At 34.7% G+C, this 22,777-nt stretch overlaps 1 protein-coding gene across 1 annotated transcript; it reads right to left on the reverse strand.

Moving 5' to 3' along the window:
* Window positions 1–135: 135 nt before the first annotated feature.
* LOC125672684 (angiopoietin-1-like) lies at window positions 136–21,927 on the reverse strand. The gene is made up of 7 exons (XM_056145559.1): window positions 21,562–21,927; window positions 20,060–20,156; window positions 19,714–19,884; window positions 14,837–14,958; window positions 8,277–8,373; window positions 1,763–1,930; window positions 136–480 (listed from the first exon to the last, which is right to left on the reverse strand). The coding sequence occupies exons 1-7, from the start codon at window positions 21,862–21,864 to the stop codon at window positions 230–232; spliced, it is 1,209 nt and encodes a 402-aa protein (XP_056001534.1). The 5' UTR covers window positions 21,865–21,927; the 3' UTR covers window positions 136–229.
* Window positions 21,928–22,777: the final 850 nt, after the last annotated feature.

The following is a 22,777-nucleotide window of genomic DNA, read 5'->3' on the forward strand; positions in this document are numbered from 1 at the left end:
ATTTGAAGCAAAATATTTGATGAATTAAGATGCATTAACAAATGGAAAATATATAGGAATTATTTATTCCAAACTATCGCTAAAAGCTAAAAGTAGTTTTACAATTGATTACGAACAAAAGAGGCACGTAGAAAGGTTTTTTTTTTTTATATAATCCTTGTAGAAAAATCCAAAACAATAGGTTCCCCCTGCCATTCCTCGATACCGACTTTGGTATTTCCGTTTTCCCTTAACTTCTTTTTACCATCATAACTGTTTCCTTAATCAATATCCCATCACCAATTTTAGGATACCAAGGCTGTATCCATGACGACGACCCGTAAAGGCCATTCAGATATGCGTCATGACAAGAATTATACCACCATCCTCCGAAATGGTTATCAGCACAGCTGCCATGATGTCTATCATTGTCCCGATCTTTTGTGGAAAACTTCATGCCGTTTAATTTGTCACCGGATGGTACATTTATCATCCTGTCTCCTAGAAGAAATAGAGTGTGCTATAAATCTCTGTTGATATAAATAAACACTTTCATAATACCAAACATGATCACCTGTAAGAAAGGTGAAAATAACGAACAATGATCAATCTCATCAATCCTATAAGCAATACAAAATAGAGAATTGGGCAAACACGGACCCCTAGACACACCAGAGGTGGTACCAAGTGTCAAGGAGGAGTAATTATTCCCTATCGGCCGGTATACATAGACCAGTATATATAGAATTACAGTGAAAACTGTCTCATCCGATACCTTTGTAGTCCGTTTCACTGGCAATTCCGAAAGCTATATTCATTTTTGATTTCATATGTTCATTGATTTTTACATTGTTTATTTAGACACGCTGCGTATTTCCATAAATATTTTACTCTCAGTGCAGGTCTGATTAAACAGAGATCCCTTTACTGAGACATTTGATTTAGACTAGAAGAATGAAATTGTTTGAATTAGTGAAATACATCCTACATGACTTATCATTACTAAGTTGCATCTGTCAACTTCCCGTTACAAAGTTTGTGAACATATTCTTATTATTAAGGCATTCCTTTTCCAACAGAACACCAAATTAAAGGGCTTTTTTCTCTGTTTCTTTTTTTTTATTAATTTTGTGCACGGGATTTCTCTGATTAGCGTCGTCCGATTTATTTGGGTTTTTCCCAGGAATGATAGATCTTCTCAAAAGCTCGATAAGTTTATTTTCGATTTTCGACATACATGCTAGTTTTTTGTGCAATTGTTGATACATTTCCTTTAGCATATCTTTATACAAAGATAATTTGCAAAGAACTAAGTTGTTGATAATGACGAGATCTATTTGCCGATACCAAAATTTAGGGGCCAGTCCCTCAACTAATGGGCCAAGAGGAGTAAAAGGTATTTTCTAAATATCTTAAAAAGCTATAATTAATTTGTTGAGCATTATTGAAGCAAGTTGTTTGTCGTGACGTTTATTTTTTTTTAAACAAGAATTGCATTGTGTAGTTAGGTCTTTTTTTCAGTTTCATAAAATGTTAGACTTACCGTATGTATGAACGGCCTATTTTGGTTTCGCGATCTGAAATGTTTTTGCTATATGGATTGTTCTCACATGTGAAAGTCTTGTTTAAACATTATGGTAGAGATTCACAACAGACTCATATTTATATAGAAATGCGTCATCAGCTTCGTATGCAGTCAAGAAAGGTTTTATGTTCTGCTTTGATACAGTGTTATTGACGAAATTACCGAAAATATACAATGGGGAAGTTAATGAAATATTACCCAGAGTTCCAGAGGAGTTTCCGACAAGGTAAAGTCTATAGTTGTCCTGTTCATTTCCAATTGAGAACGTTTCATACTGTTGAAATAAGCTGGTCCCATTTGTCAGCATAATAGTGACATGTAAGAAGCTGGTGTGATTTTTCGTCAATTCGTAGATAATCTCATTACCTATGAATGAAAATACATGTATATTTTCAGATGAAAAAGAAGTCCGGTGTCAGGTTACATGTTGGTAGAAGCTGGGGAGATTGATTTTTTCCCCTGATATTAACAATATACTAATAGAATGAGAAAAGATGAGGATAACAAATAGTAATAAATCCCATTAATTCTGCAAACAATGCAATATCGGAAACATTACGAAGACGGCACCCTTGAAACACCAATCACATTCCCTATGAGCCCCATAGACTTAGATAAATTAAGTGATGCATATTCAAAATTAGAAAGAAATGATTCGATTAAAAATGTGTATGAAACACGTTAAGTAATATTGGACCCAACAGCAAGCTGTATTTTCAAACAAATTTAGCATAACGGCGAAAATATTCATTAACAGGAACAGACAACCAAACAATCTCCGTAGAATACTATTTCTATTCAAATTTCATAGAAAATCTGAATCCGGAGTCAACAGATGCAAAGATCCCCGTTGTGGAACTTGTCCATATACATGTATGAAGGGGGGGGGGACAAAGTTTCAATTTCAACTGAAAGTAATTCATCGTAAATGCGGATATATCTTGTGGCTCTAAGCATTTAATATATGTTATTACATGTAGCGGATGTAGACAAATCTATATCGGAGACACAGGAAGAACTCTTAGAGCCAGAATTCGTGTAAATAAGCAACACATTCAAGTACTGGAATACCGTAAAATAGAACTGAGTGAACATTTAGACGTTTGTGGAAATAAACATTTTAACGTTTTTCCTTTTTACAACCTTTTCACGGACAATTTATTGGAAAGGAGAGAAAATGTATTTATTCGCTCATTTAGACATACGTTTAATAGATTAATGTAAATTCTTTGTATTATGTTACAATAATACACTCCAAATGACTCCCTCTGTATCGTGAAGTCATTTTATTGTTATAGTCATAACAACATAATTTGTTTTCATAATGTTTTCATAATGTAAAACATCTGGGGGGGGGGGGTAGATGAAAGCGCTTACCTTTTATAACGTGTTGTCATATTTCATTTTATTTTATTTTCTACCTATTGATTACCGGATACTGAAGCAATTTGTCACATTGGGATATATATAATGCAATGGTTTGTTAACGTTACGTTTGGTCACGACAAAGGTCGATGGTGCGAATTTCAATAACGTTTGTGACGTGACGTCATTGTGGCGTCATTATTAACGTCTTTCAAGATAAAACTGAATTAATGCAACATTGACGACAGTAACGGCAAGGTTCAAACTGTTGAGGATAGTGAGAACGGCAAAGTACATTTGTTGACGAACTCTCTACCTCGTTCAAACATTCTTTAATTAATTCATGATCATTAATTACTTTGATGTGTACACCATTAAATTCCTGGGGGTATGCTATAATACAAAACATTATATCCGATTTCACAATGGAAAAACACTAAATGGTAATGAAATAAGTTCTTATTCTTAATTTTGTGCATGGATTTTGCACTGATAATTTGGCGAAGCAACAAACCGTTGGTTCAGTCTATACCAAAACACTGTCTCGTTTACAAACCCATGGCTTTCGGCGTGTCAGACCATCGCACTTTGGCGTAACAGACCATCACACTTTGGTGCATGAGTGTGGACCATCACACTTTGGCGTGTCATACCCTCGGGGTTTAGCGCAGATCATTGCACTTTGGCATGACCATCGCACTTTGGAGTCCTACATATATATATATATATATATATATATATATATATATATATATATATATATTTCAACCGATTCGAAACGCAACATCTTGTTCTTGAATCGAGGCAGGTTACTGACAAACAAGTTCATCGTGCATGATTTCAACGGCCTCGTTTAGTTTAGAATTAACATTTCGCAAATTCTATTGTCGTTATAACGATCTAAATTGCCAATACAACTTGATATTGCGTCCAATGCTGACATCTTTCATACCGATTGTTAGGCCTTTCTTGACACATTGATATTGACTGCGGATAACTCTGTTTACCTGATCAAGATTATAAGACTCTCTTATGAGTAACCATGAAATATAAGGTGATTACACCAGAGGCTTGCAAAAAAGCTGTGCAACCCGAGCCTTTGCCGAGGGCTTTACCGCTTTTTTACCACCCCGTGAGTGGAATCACCTTAATATTTCATGGCAACTCATAAGAGAGTCTTTTTGTCTCATATTTCTAGAAATTTCCCGTTTTCATTTTGCCTACGACGCCATTTTGATAATTCCCAACCTTCATTTTGGCAACTACGTTGCTGACAACAACAAAAACGGCCGACGAGTGTATAAGTGAATTGTATTAGAGTCATTCCTCTTTGAATAAGTACACAATAAATCAATAATCAGGGTGATGCGTGACGTCATTCAGCAGTCCATCAGCGCGAAACATTTTGACAGACCTAATCAGAATCTGAATCCACAACTGTACGGGGTTTTTTTCTTAGAGGAGCATCAATATTAATTTTGATTGAGCAGTTATTTAATGTCGAGTGTGTGAAGAGAGATTCCAAGTGGTTTTTGTTGGTAGTTATGGACATAGATAGACTTTCGTTTTTCACGCGTGCAATGATTCGAGTGTCATGGACATTGGAGGCATTTGTTTCACCTGAGACACATATAGCAACAGTAGACGTTGGCAGAGTGAATGTGGAGGTAGGCGTAGAACTAGTATGTCGTGTGGGCTGGGTTTCTGTGAACTGACATAACGCACCGGATGTCATAGATGTACTCCACAGCCTTTGTATGAGGCAATAGTGACTATTGTTGAGTGTGTGGTAGTTTATCAAGGAATGCTTATTTTTGTGTCCGGTCACATACACCTGAAGATTATCAGGGACATTAAAAATTTGTCATTTTTTACAAGAGTTTTGCAGACGCTAATGTTCGTTAATCGTCAATCGAAGTAAGTTGCAGGTTAGTTCAGGGGCGGATCCAGGAATTGTGGTTACGGGGGGCACCACTTTAAGAGGCAGGGGTCTGGGGTGAAATTAGTAAAATTACGCAATTTTTAATGGTTGGGGGGGGGAGTTCTCCTAATAAAGTAATTTAAGAAATCAAAAGATTTTGTCATTTATTTCTTTGGGAGTGGAAGAAATCATTTTCTCTTTTATCGTTTTGTACATTTTTCTAAACAAGATACCACGATTTGAATGCTGGACAACTCGCCCCCAAGACAACTCGACCCCTCTTAGGACAACTCGCCCTCTCTCAGGACAAGTCGCCCCCTTCTCTTGAGGCAACTCGCCCCCAATATTATATATACATATATTATCACATTTTATTTTTATTTTGTGTGTGTGTGTGTGTGTGTGTGTGTGTGTGTGTGTGTGTGTGTGTGTGTGTGTGTGTGTGTTATTTACACTTTTAACCCTATAAAGATACGTCTTTTTATTTCATACTTTAACACGAATGGTAAATTCTAATAGAATTATACACAGATTTGATTATTACATTTCAGAAAAAAGTTATATTTTTCATAAATCAATTGACAAGGAAAATTATATTTACTGATCTTCAGGTAATTAATTAAATGTCTGCAAATACTGAGAAATGTTTGGGGGTATTTTTTTTGGGGGGTGAGTGGTTTTTTTTTTTTTATCGATATAGTATGCATAAGTGTAAAGGTGAAGCATGAATATTCTGATATATGTAATTATATTTTAATGCGTTTCTCACCTAATTCCCGCTGAAAAATAATAAAATTCCCATTTTAGAAATTTTATAACGGCTTTCCTTTACGGATTCTTTTTACCCGGGGTTATTCTTTTTACGCGGCGATTTCAAAGTGTAAAGAAATTTGATGATGAGTACCTCATAACGTTTGAAGTAAATTTATAACAGCTTTGGTGAAATCAAACAATTAGATTTAACAACAGACGCAGATTATTGATAATTATACTACGTCAGCTGTAGACCAAGCTAATACTCTCCCTATACCAAACGCTAACTTGTTTCCGCTGAAATTATATATTTTACATGTACATAAAAGTGATGATGAATTTATCGAACCCAAAGACTGGATTTTCACTAAAATATTTCGTCTTGCATAAAAAGACACGAAGTTCGATGTTTATGTGAACACGTCTTATTGTCTGTGAGGTATATACTATCTATAAGAAATTCATTAATTTTTGCTAAAACACTTCTTGGACTTAGACCAAAAATAATAATTGTAAACATGTATGATGTGAAGGGGGCGAATTGTCCCGAAGAGGGGCGAGTTGTCTTGAGGGCTAGTTGTCTTAGCGGCGAGTTGTCCCGATGAAGGAGCGAGTTGTCTTGAGGGCGAGTTGTCTTGGGGGAAGTTGTCCTTATGTTGGAAAAAACTAATTGCAGGGGGGGGGGGCTGCGATCCCTTAAATACGCCTCTGTGCTAGTTGTGTATTGATTATTACGGCATGGAATATGAAATATAAACGTCACGTGATATGAAATATGGAAATATCTCTCACACCTTTCTTTCATGGAATATATGTATCTTATTTACGTAAATATGAGAGAAATACGGCTATCACAAGGTACATAGACTTTGACTACGGATAACTCCGTTTACCTCATCAAGTTAGGGCTCGCAGCGGGTATGATCGGTCGACAGGGGATTCTTACTCCTCCTAGGCACCTGATCCCACCTCAGATATATCCAGGGATCCGTCTTTGCCCAATTTTCTATTTATATTCTTTATAGGAGTTATGAGATTGATCACTGTTCGTTATCTCCACCTTTCATCTTGAATACTGTGAGATGTATTATATTACATGCTGACTGGGGAACATCGAATTGACTTATTAATGCTGATATAAATGACACAGCGTTGGTGCATCTGATGACGTTTTTCTTCTAATGTAGAAAGTCTGCTTCATAAGAACACCGAAAGAAAAATCCGCTAATAAAGGTGAAACAATTATGACTATGGAATTCCGATAGACTGTTGGAAGAAAATTCACTAACTAATACATCAATGGTGTGATTTAAGAACCGCAGTTCAAATTGAGAGTACTTGGGTGTAGAAGAAAAATGATTTTAACCAAGTTTAGATGACTGATCACAGTATGTGTAAAATGTGTTCACAAAACTGTTTGGTATACTCTCATCATTTTATCGACACGTTTCCTGTGGAATTTCAAAGCAGGTGTACAGAGAGGAGATCGCAGTAAAGCAGCTGTATATATGGGGATGCTTACTCCTCCTGGGTACCTCAACTCACCTTTGGTGTGTCTAGGGGTCCGTGTTTGCCCAACTATCTTTCTTGCATTGCTTATGGAAGTTATCAACCCCCATGGGCATGAATTGTGCTCCTTAGTTTGCTGACCTATTTAAATATTCATATGAAGCAGAATTTATTCAAAAAATTCTACGTGAGAAGAAAAAAATTCCCACTATGGCCTTCAATTCGACATTTAGATATATCGACGACGTTTTGTATATTAACAATAATAACGATCATTCATATGTCGATTTATCTATTTGAGCTCGAAATAAAAGACACCACAGAGTCTTCCACTTCTGCTTCATACTTAGATATTTTATTTAAAGTAGACGGCAAACTGACAACTCAACTGTATGACAAACGAGAGTATTTCGGCTTCTCCATCGTCAACTTCTCATATTTATGTAACAATATTCCATTATCACCTGCATATGGTGTTTATATCTCTCAACTGATTCGATACGCAAGAGCTTGTTCTGTATATAGTCAGTTTTTAAATTGAGGCAAGCTACTGACAAACAAGTTGATTGTATATGTTTTTCAACAGTCTCGATTGAAATCAGCATTTCGCAAATTCTGTGGTCGTTGTAACGACCTAGTTCGTCAATACAACCTATCATTTGGTCAAATGCTGTCTGACATGTTTCATACCGATTGTTAGGCCGTTCCTGACACAATGATTTTGACTACGGATAACTCCGTTTACCTGATCAGGATATAGGGCTCATTGTGCGTGTGACCAGTCGACAGGGGATACTTACTCTTCTTAAGCATCTGATCCCACATCTGGTGTGTCCAGGGGTCAGTGTTTGCCCAACTATTTATTTCGCATTGCTTATAGGAGTTATGAGATTGATTACTGTTCGTTATCTTTACATTTCATTGATTACTGCTCGCTATCTTCACCTTTCATGGAAGGGATTACTAAACATGCAATCAGACATTAGTCCCTGGTATTGAGCGAGGAATGGATGTGTCCAAAAACATTGAATTATTGTTTTTATTCAACGTGTTGCTAAATATTTGATCAGTAAAATCAATGATTTTCAAATTAATGGTTCACGATTGAAATTGAAAGTGGCTAGCATTATTTGAAAACAAAATGCAAAAAAAGATTAACTTTACCTATCCAGTATTCTCCGATGGGTGATCCAAATCCATTTTTATAATCTGTCCAGTTTCTATTGAAATCCAGAGATCCATTAAAGCGATTCTGAATAACCTAATAAAATTCAAATAGATATTTATAAAACATATGCATAGTTATTCCTATAACACATATTTATTCATGTAACAAATTCCAAAGATCCATCAGAACAATTAAAAACAAACCAACGTATCTCAGAGACAATTTCTAATAAAAATACGTTTCGATAGAGGAGCAAACCCCGCCAAAACGTCTGGGGGCTGTTGAACTTTACACTTTCTTTAAGATGTCTTTACGACTTGCCAAAAATGTAGGGTAAAATGTATGTGTAAATCTTATACGGTACCAATTTTGATGCACCAGATGCGCATTTCGATAAATAATATCTCTTCAGTGATGCTCAAGTCAAAATTTGGGAAATTCGAAATAACAATGAACTTGTACGAGCTAAAAGGAAAACTAGAGTGCCAAAAACTGGAGCCAAATTCGTCCAAGGATAAGCACACAAAAGTCAGGAGTTATCCCATGCATTCATTTCTGTATGACCTCTTTATATCTATTTTCAAAATCGTAAACAATCGTAGACAATCCCTATTCACTGTTCTGTGTAGTTTTAGCCGAGTAGATTTGCTGCGCAGCTATTTCGACCGTATATAAACCAAGCGAATGTTAAGATGCCTGCAGATGAAGTTAGAAATATTGGGTTGTTTTATATTTTATACACACACACACACACAGACGAGACGGATAATCAGAAGTTAATCGCTATTACTAGAAGGGAAAATTCAAAATATGATAGGTTGTTGGAATACACACATGAAATTAACAAGTAACATTTGAATTTAGTTCATTTATATGATGCTCAAAGTAAGAATATCGATTGTTAGGCCGTTCTTGGCACATGATTTGGCTACAGATAACTTCGAGCTTCGCCCGCTATAATTGCTATATCTTCATTTAACACGGATAATTAAATAATGTGGGATTGATTGAAGAGAATCAACACCCCGTTCTTCCACGCTAGTCAATGGAAAACTCTTAGTACGAGTTATACAGATGTATTACGTTGACGCCTCGAACAAAGTAAACTGAAGGGAAAACAATGTAGCCAAGATTTGGATTTTGAGCAACTTCTGTCCTATACACGTGTTAAATACGTTATTAAACCTCAATTTTCTTCCTAACATGTTGCTAGCGAAGCAAGCTCTAATGGTAACGTGAACTATCACGAACATTTTCTCCATTCCATTCTGGATACCGCCATTTCTATTCCTTCAAACAAAGTCTTTGCAGGTTGTGACCTTCTCGAATCTTGTCAAGACCTCTGTTCACCATGATCTTACTCATAATTATATTGTTTGACTTTAAAATTGAAATCCAATTATTTGATGTACATGTACAAGAAAGAATAATAAAGAAAACTATTCATAATTTTTTATTTGTGAATATTTTGAGATATATATTGTTTGACGGAATCTAAATGAAAAAGTGAAGATAACGAGCAGTTATCAATCTCATAACTCCAATAAGGAATACGAATTTAAGAATTTGGCAACCAGGAGGGTATATACAGATCCCTGGACACGCCAGAGGTGCGATCAGGTGTCTATGAGGAGTAGGAATCCCCCGTAGACCGGTTTTATCCACCATGAGGTCTATATCTTGATTAGATACATGTAAGCTGAGTAATCTGCAGTCAAAATCAGTGTATAAAGAACGACCTAACAATACGTATGAAACACATCAGACAGCATTGACACAATGCCAGATTATCATAAAAAGCTAAATTGTAATAACGACCATAGAATATGCGAAATGCTGACCCCTGAAACCCCTCAATATCAACGTCTTTGTCAGTAGCCTGCTTCGATTAAAAATGTGATAATACGCAGCGCAAGCTCTTGCGTATCGATTGATTGATTGAATGAATGTTGAGACCTTTTCACTCATATGAAGATGTCACCACTGCCGGTGAAAGGCTGCAAAACTCAGGCTTATGCTCGGCACTTATGACCTTTGAGCAGGGACGGATTTTTATCGTGTCACACCTGTTGTGACACGAGACCTTGGTTTTTGCGGTCCCATCCGAATGGCCATCCTATTCAGTCGCCTCTTACGACAAGCAAGGGGGTACTGATAACCTATTCTTACCCGGAACTTGTGTATCGAATCAGTTGATAGACGTACGTAGGCGATAATGGAACATTCTTGTATAATTATAGGAAAGTGACAATGGAAATGCTCATATCATCCTGTTTGTAATAAAGTTCAGTTATTAGTTGGCCATTGGCATTGATGACGTCAGAATGCATTATTTACATCTACTGTCTTATCTTTTACCGCCTTGAATGATTAGGCGACTCAAATGTCTATAGATTTTAAAGTGTTCTGACTACTGTTTCTTCACGTTCGGAAAGGTTCGGAATTTCAAGATTCTACGTGCTTCTTATGGATAAACCCATACATGAAAGTAAACACTGGCTGTGCTCGCCCCATAGCACCGTAATCATATTATAATATGTATATTTATAGGCAATATCGTTGAATTTGGCTTTAACATAATGACGCCAAATAAAAAATAAATTTCGTTAATGAAATATACAAAATGGTATGGATAGATATCCTTTACGTTCGCACTCGTACTTTATAACGCGCTTCATGGAAGTTATACCGGCATGAAGCGTTGCTGCCACACCATTATGTATTTTCAGAAATGAAATTAATTTTCTATTTCCATATTTTATTTTCATTTACAAAATGTATATCGGAATATAAAAAGACCATTTGTTTTACCATTCAATTAAAATTTTCATTCTTATCAAAATAGCATTTACCACATAAGATAATGTTTGAACATATTTATTTTTCAATTCCGGAATAAGGGATGCTAGCTCCGTTATATAACGCATAGAAATGATAATAAAAATAGATTGTGGCGATGTTATTGTGCAAAAATTTTCTATCGATTTTAGTATCAACGAACTTAAATACACCTTATTTCTAATGAGCTAATCTAAATCATTTGAATGCTTATCTGAATTTCATGAGTTTAAATCCATGTACACTGTTTATGAATTATTGAATGGGATTCATCAATACATTATAGGCTGAAGTTTTGCCATCCCCAATATACTTCAATGAACCTCACACAGGAGCCTAAGCAATTCTATATTTGTCGATCAACGCAGACTACTTTTTGTACTTTTCAAAAGAAAATATTAATGATATGTTCACAAATTTCCTAGGTAGTTTTTTTAAGGGACAAAATAGACCCTGTCACCAGTAAACCCGTCAGCTACATACACGTTTAAGAAACACGGGATTCGTGGCTCTTCTGAAATTACGTTTAAGCCATGTTCCACCAACTTCATTTTAAAACACCCCACACAAATTGAGTTTTCAGAAGTATTTGAGGGTTTTTCAAAGGACTCATATGCGCATTTTACCTTCATTATTTTAAAAACTCAACTAAATGATGAACGTCTATGATATGGATCATATCTAACAGTCGCGAAAATCCTACTCCATATTTGTAGGGACTTACTAGTATCATTTAAGCTTTATAAAATACATTGTCTATCTATTTATTTAGTTCAGGGTTCTCCAGCTAAATTCCTTAGAGTCACACTAAAAATAATCTACTTCCACATAATTTGTATTAAAATTTCGTATACTTTTTGCAACATGTTGTTCTATCAATTCTAATATATTTGGTACAATAGAAGTTGGACGGTAATTCGGGACTAAATTTTTCGTGACAAAGAGAGGGGCGAGAGAGAGAGAGAGAGGGGGGGGGGGGAGAGAGCAATTTTCTGCCAGAATCAGAAACCCTTGACAGTCAGAAACAATTCATTTTCTATACCAATCATTTATATAGGATTCACCTACCACACATACATTATATACGATACTGGTTTAGAAATAAGAATTAAGCAAATACTCAAAATACGCTATAGTAATCAAGGTACAGTTAAACGCATTTTTACATTCTGCTTATGACACACTGTATAAACATATTATAGAATATTTTCCATTGTTCTCCTATATCAATTGGTTCGTTATTCATTGTTCCTCAGTCTGTATCAATAACTGAAAAGCTTTTACAAGTGGTTTCGGTTGACTTTGACAATTTACCACCCAAACTCTGACATTTTGAAATATGTGCAAATACGAGTGGAATTTGTTATTCGTCTAGTGCAATTTCAACTTTATTTTCAATATCCCTTATCTATAATGTATTCCCTCATCATTTTGCTTTCTTAGTCGCAAGATGTATTGGGAGATCTGAAATATTTCTCTTAACAGAGCCATAATGTATTTTAGTGGCACGTTCACTAGAGAATAATCTTAAATCTGAGGAAAAACTCATTTCACACACTGAAGTTTGAAAATATCTTACCTTGGTGACAAAACATACTAATTTTTGTTTTAATTTTGAGATTTAAGAAAGAAGCCTATATTAGCATTGATGTAAAAAAGCTTTAAGCACAGACAATGAAACTAATGAAGCAAGTCTCTTTGTACCTTGATGTTATATCCAATTATATTTTATTCATCTACATATAAATTCTCTTTCTCATAGTTTCTGTAATAAAAGTAACAAATAGAAGTCAAGAGGAAATTGTTATTCATTATTAATAACAGTATTAGTAAAACTACGTGTAGTATATTGATTGATTAATAAGTATGTGTTAGCGCACCTGCTGGTCCTTAATGCTTATAATTAACGTGTGTATTGAGCTTCATGTTATAACGATTTTAATGGACTATGACGATGTTTAAAAATGTTTCATTATGTGCAGTGAACTGTGATTTCAATTTGATCTTCTGGTGAACTAAACAGACTATGCCATTGTTTAAAAAATAAAGAGCCAGGTAACAATTGTTTGAAAGCTTCATATATCAGAAGAACGTTTTATTTAGATGTTATACTCAAGTTAAAAAAATCCTTCAAATAGTTTTTGAAATCCCTTTATTGAAATGTTCTTGCAAACTTTGGATCATTTGTTATATTTTCTTTTCTTTTTTCCACTCAATGCTGTCATCGCTATCTTTTACAATGTCCTTAAACTCGAGTTTTTATCATGCAAAAGTGAAGTTAAACAACAATAATCCTTCTCATAGATACCATAGAAACACAAAATTGAGATTAGAGCAAATAAGTAGTCCTGAGAACACCAGAGGAGGAAAAAGTGTGATTTAGCTGCTGAAAATTTGAAATTTGACTATGAAACAGCTTAAGTTTAGAACTTTAGTGCTTTCATTACTAAAGGAATCTAAAACAGGGAATTTATGTCCCCCACTTAAGGACAGAATAAGTGGGTGGAATGCCAACAAATGCACACGCACACACACACACACACACAGAGAGAGAGAGAGAGAGAGAGAGAGAGAGAGAGAGAGAGAGAGAGAGAGAGATTTCAAACATGTCGGTTGAGCATCACTGAAGAGACATTATTTGTCGAAATGCGCATCTGGTGCATCAAAATTGGTACCGTATAAGTTTTACATTATAAATGCATTCAGTTACCTACAAATAATAACCTTTATGTGACAATATGTATGATGTATTGTGATATTCCTTTTTCTTACGAGGCTACTTTTTCTAATGATTGTTTAATGCTAATGTTACAGTAACAAGTATTTTTCGCTGTATCAATTATTCTTATTTGCCACATTTAAAATATATCTCTTTGGCAATGTTTCTAACGTCGGAACATAAACATATGTAGATGATATTTCATATCATCTACATATTGTTTTTTAGGTCTCAACTGATTCGAAACGCAAGGTCTTTTCAGCATATGATCTTTTTTTTTTATCGAGGAAGGCTACTGGCAAACATGTTGATGTTACATGGGGTTTCAACAATTTCGTTTAAATTCAGCATTTCGCAATTGCTACCATCACTATAACGATCTAGTTTGCCAATACAATCTATCATTGGAACAGATGTTGTCTGATATGTTTCATACCGATTCTTGCCACTCAGATTTTGACTACGGATTATTCCGTTTACTTGATCAAGATATAGAGCTCACGGCGGGTGTGACCGATCGACAGGGGATGCTTACTCTTCCTAGGCACCTGATCCCAAGTCTGGTATATCCGTCCAATTCTCTATTTTGTATAATTATAAGAGTTATGAGATTGATCACTGGTCGTTGTCTCCACCTTTCTTGTTGTAGAAATCTTTATTACTTTAATGTATTTCGGTTAGGAATACATACGAAATTTTCATTTTCCGAGATTTCTATTAGGAAAATCTTTTTTAGGTTTAGACTTCGTCATAATAAACTATAGAAAAACTTCTTCCCAACGAAAAGAATTCTCGTGTCGTGGAAATGTAAAAGTATCATAAACATATAATGTATACTAGTTTTAGCTCTTTCACTATTCAGATCTTTACATGTCCATTGATGTTTAAGTGGCCGTTTTCGAGTTGATTCAAAATTACCTTTCTGTGCGTTTATATCATGTACAGTTTCTAGCATTGTCCCAATGATAAGAAAGATAATTGACGTGTGCATTGACTCACCGTCCATCCTCCTCCTGATATGTCCATATTACAGAGCACATTAGAATGAATGCCACCTGGATATATTGTGTATACCCCGGAACGTGTCTGTCCATTCTGAAACAGCTCTAAACAGTCCACAGCTGAGAGAGAGAGAGAAATGCATTATCAAATTATCACTTACTTTAAATAATGAGAAATTGAAAGTATGTGGGGGTTGTCTTCTAGATATCATTGAGAAGATAACAAATCGTATAATTCTGGATATACATTATTTGTAACTCTACATATAACAGTTGACACTCCTGTGGTTTTGAATACCATTGCATAGACAGCAACGGAGATTTGAGTTGTTCTAAATATTATTGTAAAATAGCAATAATTAGCTCATGCAATTACATCCATATTTATCACTTTAATGATACCAATCGCGGCTCCTGTTGTTGAAGGTAGCATCGTAAATGTAAAAAATAAGGATCGTGTTTTCGTACATGTTGCAGGATAACCTCTGGGGTCGAGAAATGTTTGAAATATAAAAGCCGGGGCATTTATATTTCAAATGACATTTTGAGAAGGATGGTATCCGGTATCATCCACAAAAGCAAGAACTTTATTTCTATTTTACTACGACTCAGAAACATACAGCCGATTGCTTACGTTTACAGAGCTACGAATTAGGTCATCGTGACATCATGACAGTTTCGAAACGGACTAGGCCTACACGTCTTTTGCTGACAAAAATGGTGAGATGGTAGGGATATACTAGATCTAGTTTTAAAAATATTGCAAGTATTTAGTCTGATGTTGACAGATTATATCAACTGCTTTGAATACACAGTTTAAGGAAACTACACATGCATGTACGTTGAAGAAAATTAACTGTGCATCGATATATTTGCATTTGCTTCGATTTCCGAATGTAGACGATTGATTTATATTGAATGACAAGTTCCCAGAACTTCTCTAACTTTTTTAAGCAGTAGCAAAATCATCTGTTTAGGGATGATTGGTGATGTTCTTCAGTCATTTATGAATTCATTTTATAACATATATTGATCATTTTTTTTATGATTTTTGAAATTGAATGATCAGTTATTGATTTTATGGCTGTATTCGGACGACGTCGAATGCATAGACGGTTTGTACACGGTGATAACAGATTGTCAAGAACCACCACGGATTGACGATTAGGAGAGTTTAGGTGTATCATCCGTGAAAGGGGCTTTGATTATGTTAGGCTTCTACATTTTTATGGGCCTTCTGATTTTCTCCAGTAATTTTCACTGTAATAACTTATTAATCAATTGGGAATTTAAAGTTAGGATGAGAATCGTCTGCGGGCGAGAGAGCCAGAAAATGGAAATCCCAATTGCACCGTTACAAGCAATTAATTCATTGTTAAACCTTTTCACCTCGGACAGTCTATTGATCATATCAAATTCCACAACACAGTATGGACAACCCTTTAATATGACGCTGTAATTGGCTTCATGATTTATTAACACAATGCATAATTCATAGCCACTAAAGCGACGGCTTGTTTGGTGGGTTTTTTTTACCAATATTGCTTTTTGTGTTATAAACCTCTCGGGACGATTAAACATTTTAAATTATAACGTTAGAAACCGAAGTAAGTTTGATAATCAATCATTTAGCTTGTTTGCTATTATTTTCTATAATGACACTTTTATACGAGACCGTAACATAGAAAAGAGAACAGCATCCCAATACCGACCGGGCTCGTTATAACATTTCAAACACGATGGAACACTTTTTCTTTTCGTATAATCTAGTTTTTTTAGAAGCACGTGTTCTGTTTGAAAGGTTAAGGAAAACGAACAATGATAAATCTCAAAATTATTTATGGGAATACATAATAGGTAGCTGGGCGAACGCTGACCCCTGGATATACCTGGGGCCCTTTTCACAAAAAGGTGTAAAATTAGGGCGTAACATAAGCCGATAAACTAATTTACGTGATTAATTGGAAGGAATAAATATCTACACGGCAACCATTAACGATCCTTGATTGTAAAGCAAAATAATTATAAAATATGACATTAACGTATTACATTCAATGATTTTTGTATAAATGAAAGTCAAAAAAAAAAATTCAAAAATGAAAGCTTTCAATATTATCATCAGATATACATGTACAGGAGTTGCCCATAAGTTTGTTTCCAGAAACATTTTTAACCATAGATTTCATACAAAATAGCAATTTTTCAAATAGTAGGTGTCATTTTATTTTTTACTATAAATTAATGAAATGGATTCCACTTTTAAGCAAAATTGTTAAAGTTTATAATGATAGGAATTAGATATTTCTTATATCATTTTTTTAAAGAATCATAATTTGATGAACAGTCAATTTGATCAGTCTCTGAAAACCCCTTCTCTTCTTATCTACCACTGTCTGCGTTGCTTCAAAACCAACACCGTCGCCATTGTTCGTGTAGTTGTTTACAGCCTAAGAGTTACACCTAGTCATGAGCATGCCTAAATTTAAGCCCTAAATTTAGTCGGGTGTAAACGTAGTCTGTTTTATGAAACACAACTTAGTCCAGTTTTAAGATTTAGTCCTATTTTTACACCCGACTAAGCTTACACCTGGTCCTAGACCTTCTTGTAAAACGGGCCCTGAAGTGAGATCAGGTACCTAGGAGGAATAAGCATCTCCTTTGGATCGGTCACACCCGCTGTGGCCTCTAAACCTCAATGAAGTAAACGGAGTAATCCGTAATCAAAATCAGTGTGTCAGGAATGGCCTAACAATCGATACGAAACAAGTCAGAAAGATAATGATTACACTAATGAATGGAAGAGGAAGATTGCACTTAAATGTTGAAATTTGAAATACATGTAATGACGTAATGAATAACTTAAATCGAAAGTTATCAACAATCAAAGTCGACAATGATCACTGTGTATTATACATTTTCACAATATCTCTGAGGTAGTATATAAATTGTATGCGTTGTTTGCTAGATTACTGTCATTATTACTGCACAGTATAGTTAGGTGCATACACGCACACTTTATGTTGAGAGTTGATGCTGAAATCGTACAACTTATGTTTTAATCAATTTCATAAATGAGTACAGACAGGTATATCTATAGTAAAATTTGTACAAATGCACGTATGGATAAATTGATTTTAATGCTCTCAATTTTAAGCCACATTTCCATACAATCAACCACCGATTCTCTATACATGCTGCATGTCTACATTCTAATGTGCGTTTGAGGTAATTTGCTATACGTGTATGCCGTGTTTCCTGTGTAGGTTGCTATTTACAGATGTATATATCAACAAGAATGTGAACTTTTAAAAAAAAATGATATATTTCCATTTTTCCACTTCTCAATAATTCTTGTAAATGCTAGATAATCTACAAGGGCACGGTATATGCATATACACATATATATTACATCGGGAGAGATTTTCTGAGATGCTAGAACTTGTAATTTATCCCTTTGTTTATTTATGCAATAAAATGTTTTCAAAATAAAAGAATACGTCTAGTCAACACGAATATCTTCTAAATAATAATACAAGTGAACTTGAACACTTACACCTTAGTTGTTTTGTTTTAAGCTAGTTACATCTCTCTAGAAGTACAGGTTCATTATTATACAGGGTTGGTGAATCTTCAAATAATATATCTTAGTAACAAATCAAAATGATAAAATAAGAATGTTGCGGTATTGATATTTTTTTCTTATCAAATAACACTCATATATCTGTTATCAACTTTAAGAAATTACAATTTTCCTTAAACATCATTATCAAAATTTCACGAAAACTGGTTAAAACAATGAAATAGTATTCCTAACAATTTCATGAAACTGTTTCTTTAAAAAATATACAAAATGTTTGTGAAAATTAAAGGAAATCTTCCGCATAATGGACTCGATAAATACTTTAATGAAAACAGAGTTATCGCCCTTGGATTCAATATTTTGAAACATATAATTGATCATTCATATATAAAATTAAACTTTTGAAATATTTTGTGGTTAACAAGATTATTTACAATAACTATAAAAAAGACTCCAACAAAATTGATGTTTCTGCCATACATCACTCTTATTAAATCATTGACTTCGCGAAATCTTATGACGTCATCAGAGGGTGGAACTACGTTAATATTTCTAATCAGGAGTGTTTTCTTCTCTTTCATCTAGTATCCTAAGTTATCCCCCCTGGATAATACGTGTCCGGGTTAGCTGTATACTGTAGGGGACAAATCTGGATAATCACTGATTTAATTCAGTGACATGGACCTGCAGATATTCTTTACTGCTTAGGAACATGTAAATTAGCAATTTCTAAATCTGTCAAGTTCCTCCTCCAGGTTTTAATATGAAATGAATCACTGCTGAATTAGTATTTAGTTGTCAATGTTGAGTTCTATGATTATTTTTTTTTAAAAGATGCGAAATAGTTTATAGATGCTTGGTTTAATTTCGGCTGTGTAGTAAGTACTTAGAATTTTTGACATGGTCAAGTGATAAAAATATGCTTGTTTAACGGGGGTACATATAAGAAATATGAACAACTCAGAAAACATATACATATCTACACATCCTTTCACCCCCACCCTCACTTCGAAGTGACATCTATATATGTGAAAAGGAAAAGTATTTCATTAATATCTTCATACCTATACTCAATAATTCAGTTGAACATTATTACACATGCATATGAAACTGTTCATTTACACATCAGCAGAATTAAAATTAAGACACGCTATATCAGCTACGTCAGGTGACCTCAAATGAGATATGTTACATCACATATCAAATTTTCAAATGAGAACTCTGAAGGTTTTTTACCACTGTATCTTTAATCTTCGATATATGGTGTCGTATTACAAACAATCTAGTATCTGTACCTGGTTCACATCGGTATGACAATGATGACCACTTCCCACCGGGTGGGCACGTGATTGTGTTGGTGCCTACACCTTTGTGATGAGGATTACATTCGAATGTGACTGATGGAGGTGAAAACGACTGATTTGCAATCCGTCCATTATTTAAGTCTGGAACGGGCTCAGCACAACCTCCAAAAACAAATCATGAAATCTAGTTGTATGGTCCAAGCATACGACATTCATTATCAAATTCATACCTGTAATTGATTGCTAGCTTATAGCTTCACATATATTGACTTCAACTGGATAATAGTTAGCTTTCAAAATCATTACCCTGATAGTTGCATTTAAAAGTATGCACTACCTATTGCGATGCACAAGGAATTGTTGAACTTCATCTGGACACATTTGGAGTGTTGCTCGCATGATACATTTCCACATTTTTTGTCTCTGTAATCAAACTGAAAAGAGAAACAAATACAATATGCCTTCAAACATTTAAAATGTTTTAGAGTTGATATACTAGGAAAGCAAAGATTGACAGAGACCGAATCGTAATATGGTATGCGGTTGATCACTGTTTGTTATCTTCACCTTTCATGTGTATAAAATACACTACACATCAACATGTTCAACTTCAAGTGACATAAGCTGCGAGATCACTGTTGGTCAATTATGACTAAATAAATAAAATCATATACCCAAACCACTTGAATTGATGGCGAATATGACCGGTATGGCAAATGTTGTATTATAATACGTATTAATGACGATTTACATGAGAAATTCATGATTCTTGTTAAAATCGTAATTTGTTGTGTTCAGTATATCTCACCCCCTGGGTCTAGGCCTCTGCTGGTGGACTGTTAGTCCCCGAGGGTCTCTACAGCCCAGTATCTAAGTTCTTCGTTACTAGCTTGAAAATACGGATGTCTATTTAATTGCTGTTATAAAATTTAGAAATTTATTTCAAAATTCAGGATTATCTCCCTTATGCATAGCTCTTATCCTTGGACGAATTTGGCTCCACTTTTTTGGCAAGCTGTTTTTGGCTATATTTAGCTCTAAATCTTCATAGTTATTTCGGATTTCAAACATTTCGGTTGAGCATCACTAATGATACATTATTTGTCGAAATGCACATCTGGTGCATCAAAATTGGTACCGTAAAAGTTTTACATTTTGTGTATATATACTTAAAGAAAATATTGTCATGTTGACATAAAGGTTTATCTTCTTTCTATGGCAACAATAGTTGTAACATTATTGTAAGAAAGGGAATAATTCATTATGGAAAAATTCACATCAGTTTTGCAAAATTTACTAAAAATTCACATTTTTTCACTCTCATATGAAAGGCGAAGATAACGAACAGTGATCAATCTCATAACTCCTATAAGCAATACAAAATAGAGAGTTGGGCAAACACGGACACCTGGACACACCAGAGGTGGGGTCAGGTGCCTAGGAGGAGTAAGCATCCCCTGTCGAACGGTCACACCCGTCGTCAGCCATATATCTTGATCAGGTAAACGGAGTTATCCGTAGTCAAAATCAATGTGCCAAGAACGGCCTAACAATCGGTATGAAACACGTCAGACAGCATTTGACCCAATGATAGGTTGTATTTGTCTTCCTTTCAGATACATTCCAGCATTTTATCCGTGCTTCAGAATGAAAGGTGAAGATAACAAACAGTGATCAATCTCATAACTGTTATAAGCAATACCAAATAGATAGTTGGGCAAACGCAGAACTCTGGACACATCAGGGATGAAAAATATTTTTAAAACAATTGACAAAAACTTATTCCCCCTTAGTTGACAATTAATGTCTTTCACTAAAGTATGTAAACATAATACTCACAATGCCTGGTAAATCCCTATAGATAAAATCGTCATCATCCACTAATAACAAGCTCTCATTTTTCTTCTGACTGTTTAATTCACACATCAACATTTTTCGGTTGAAGTTGATCGACAAACACATGGCGTAGGTTTCGCATTCTTTTAAACACATATAGAGACCGATTTCAAATAAGACCGTGAACTGGGAAACTGGTAATTTCTTGCCAATCTCATCATCGCTGGGTTTTATGCACATATTGTTCGTCGTAACATAGTGAAATAGAATGGAAAGAATCAAGCCATAGTTGTATCTACCAGACATTCTCGTTATCTGTCTGCAGATAAGCTCCAAAGCCAATAATCAAATGAGCTTTAATCAATTATAGCTACAACTCATCAAAACCTGCGCAAACGCAAATATCATAGAAAATGTATGCAGTCAATGGCAATTTGTGTCCTAATTTTAATGTTTGTTTGTTTTCTTTTCTTTTTGTGTTTTCAAATACAAACATTTCTGAACAACAAAGAACTTGAATCATGAAAACTGGTTCATTCTTTGATTTTAATAATGTTTACCAAAATGCTCCTTACGAAGTTAACTTTCATAATACATGAGCTACGGATTGCTATGGTTTCATATAGCACTCTGAACTTCATGATGGTACGTGTGTGTGCATGTGTGTAGAACGTGCACAAGTTGAATTTGTAGAGGGGTTTTATATACATATATTAAACCTATTAACTTGAAATTTTCATAACAAATGTTTAAGCTTTGATATTAAGAATCTACTTATGGATATGTTCAGCAGTATTTTCGATGTTATCAATACGGATCCTATCATATATTTTGAATGATTTCAGAGTGGTCATTTTCCGTCTGATATCTTACCATTTTATGCACATTATGGTATACTCAGTCTTGAATAATTATACAATTGCATAAAGAATAGGATTAAAATTTGGACACTTAATACACTCGTATAATATTTGTACGACTAAAGATTATAATGATTGAACGATTACAGTCGTCCGAAAATACATACATCTGCATGAACCATTTCTAATGTGATACACATCCCATCTAATATTTAATCAAAGTACTGAGAGTACTGATAGGAAGAAACATTTGTTAGTACGAAATCATACTTCATCTTGGCCTTTGATCTTGTGACCTGACTATCGATAAGGAAAGTATCCTCCTTAATAACAACCACTGTCCTCATGTTTACTTATTG

Source organism: Ostrea edulis, chromosome 7 (assembly GCF_947568905.1).
Source record: "Ostrea edulis chromosome 7, xbOstEdul1.1, whole genome shotgun sequence".
Taxonomy (NCBI): Eukaryota; Metazoa; Mollusca; class Bivalvia; order Ostreida; family Ostreidae; genus Ostrea; species Ostrea edulis.

What these genes read in the sequence shown, in the direction of transcription:
- LOC125672684 (XM_056145559.1), bottom strand. Translation starts at nt 21,864, where the DNA reads ATGTCTGGTAGATACAACTATGGCTTGATTCTTTCCATTCTATTTCAC. An exon ending in ATAGGGATTTACCAGGCATT is followed by an intron (nt 20,157 to 21,561) that starts GTGAGTATTATG and finishes TTCTCTTTTCAG; the next exon opens with TTTGATTACAGAGACAAAAA. An exon ending in AAACTCCTCTGGAACTCTGG is followed by an intron (nt 481 to 1,762) that starts GTAATATTTCAT and finishes TATTTCTTCTAG; the next exon opens with GAGACAGGATGATAAATGTA.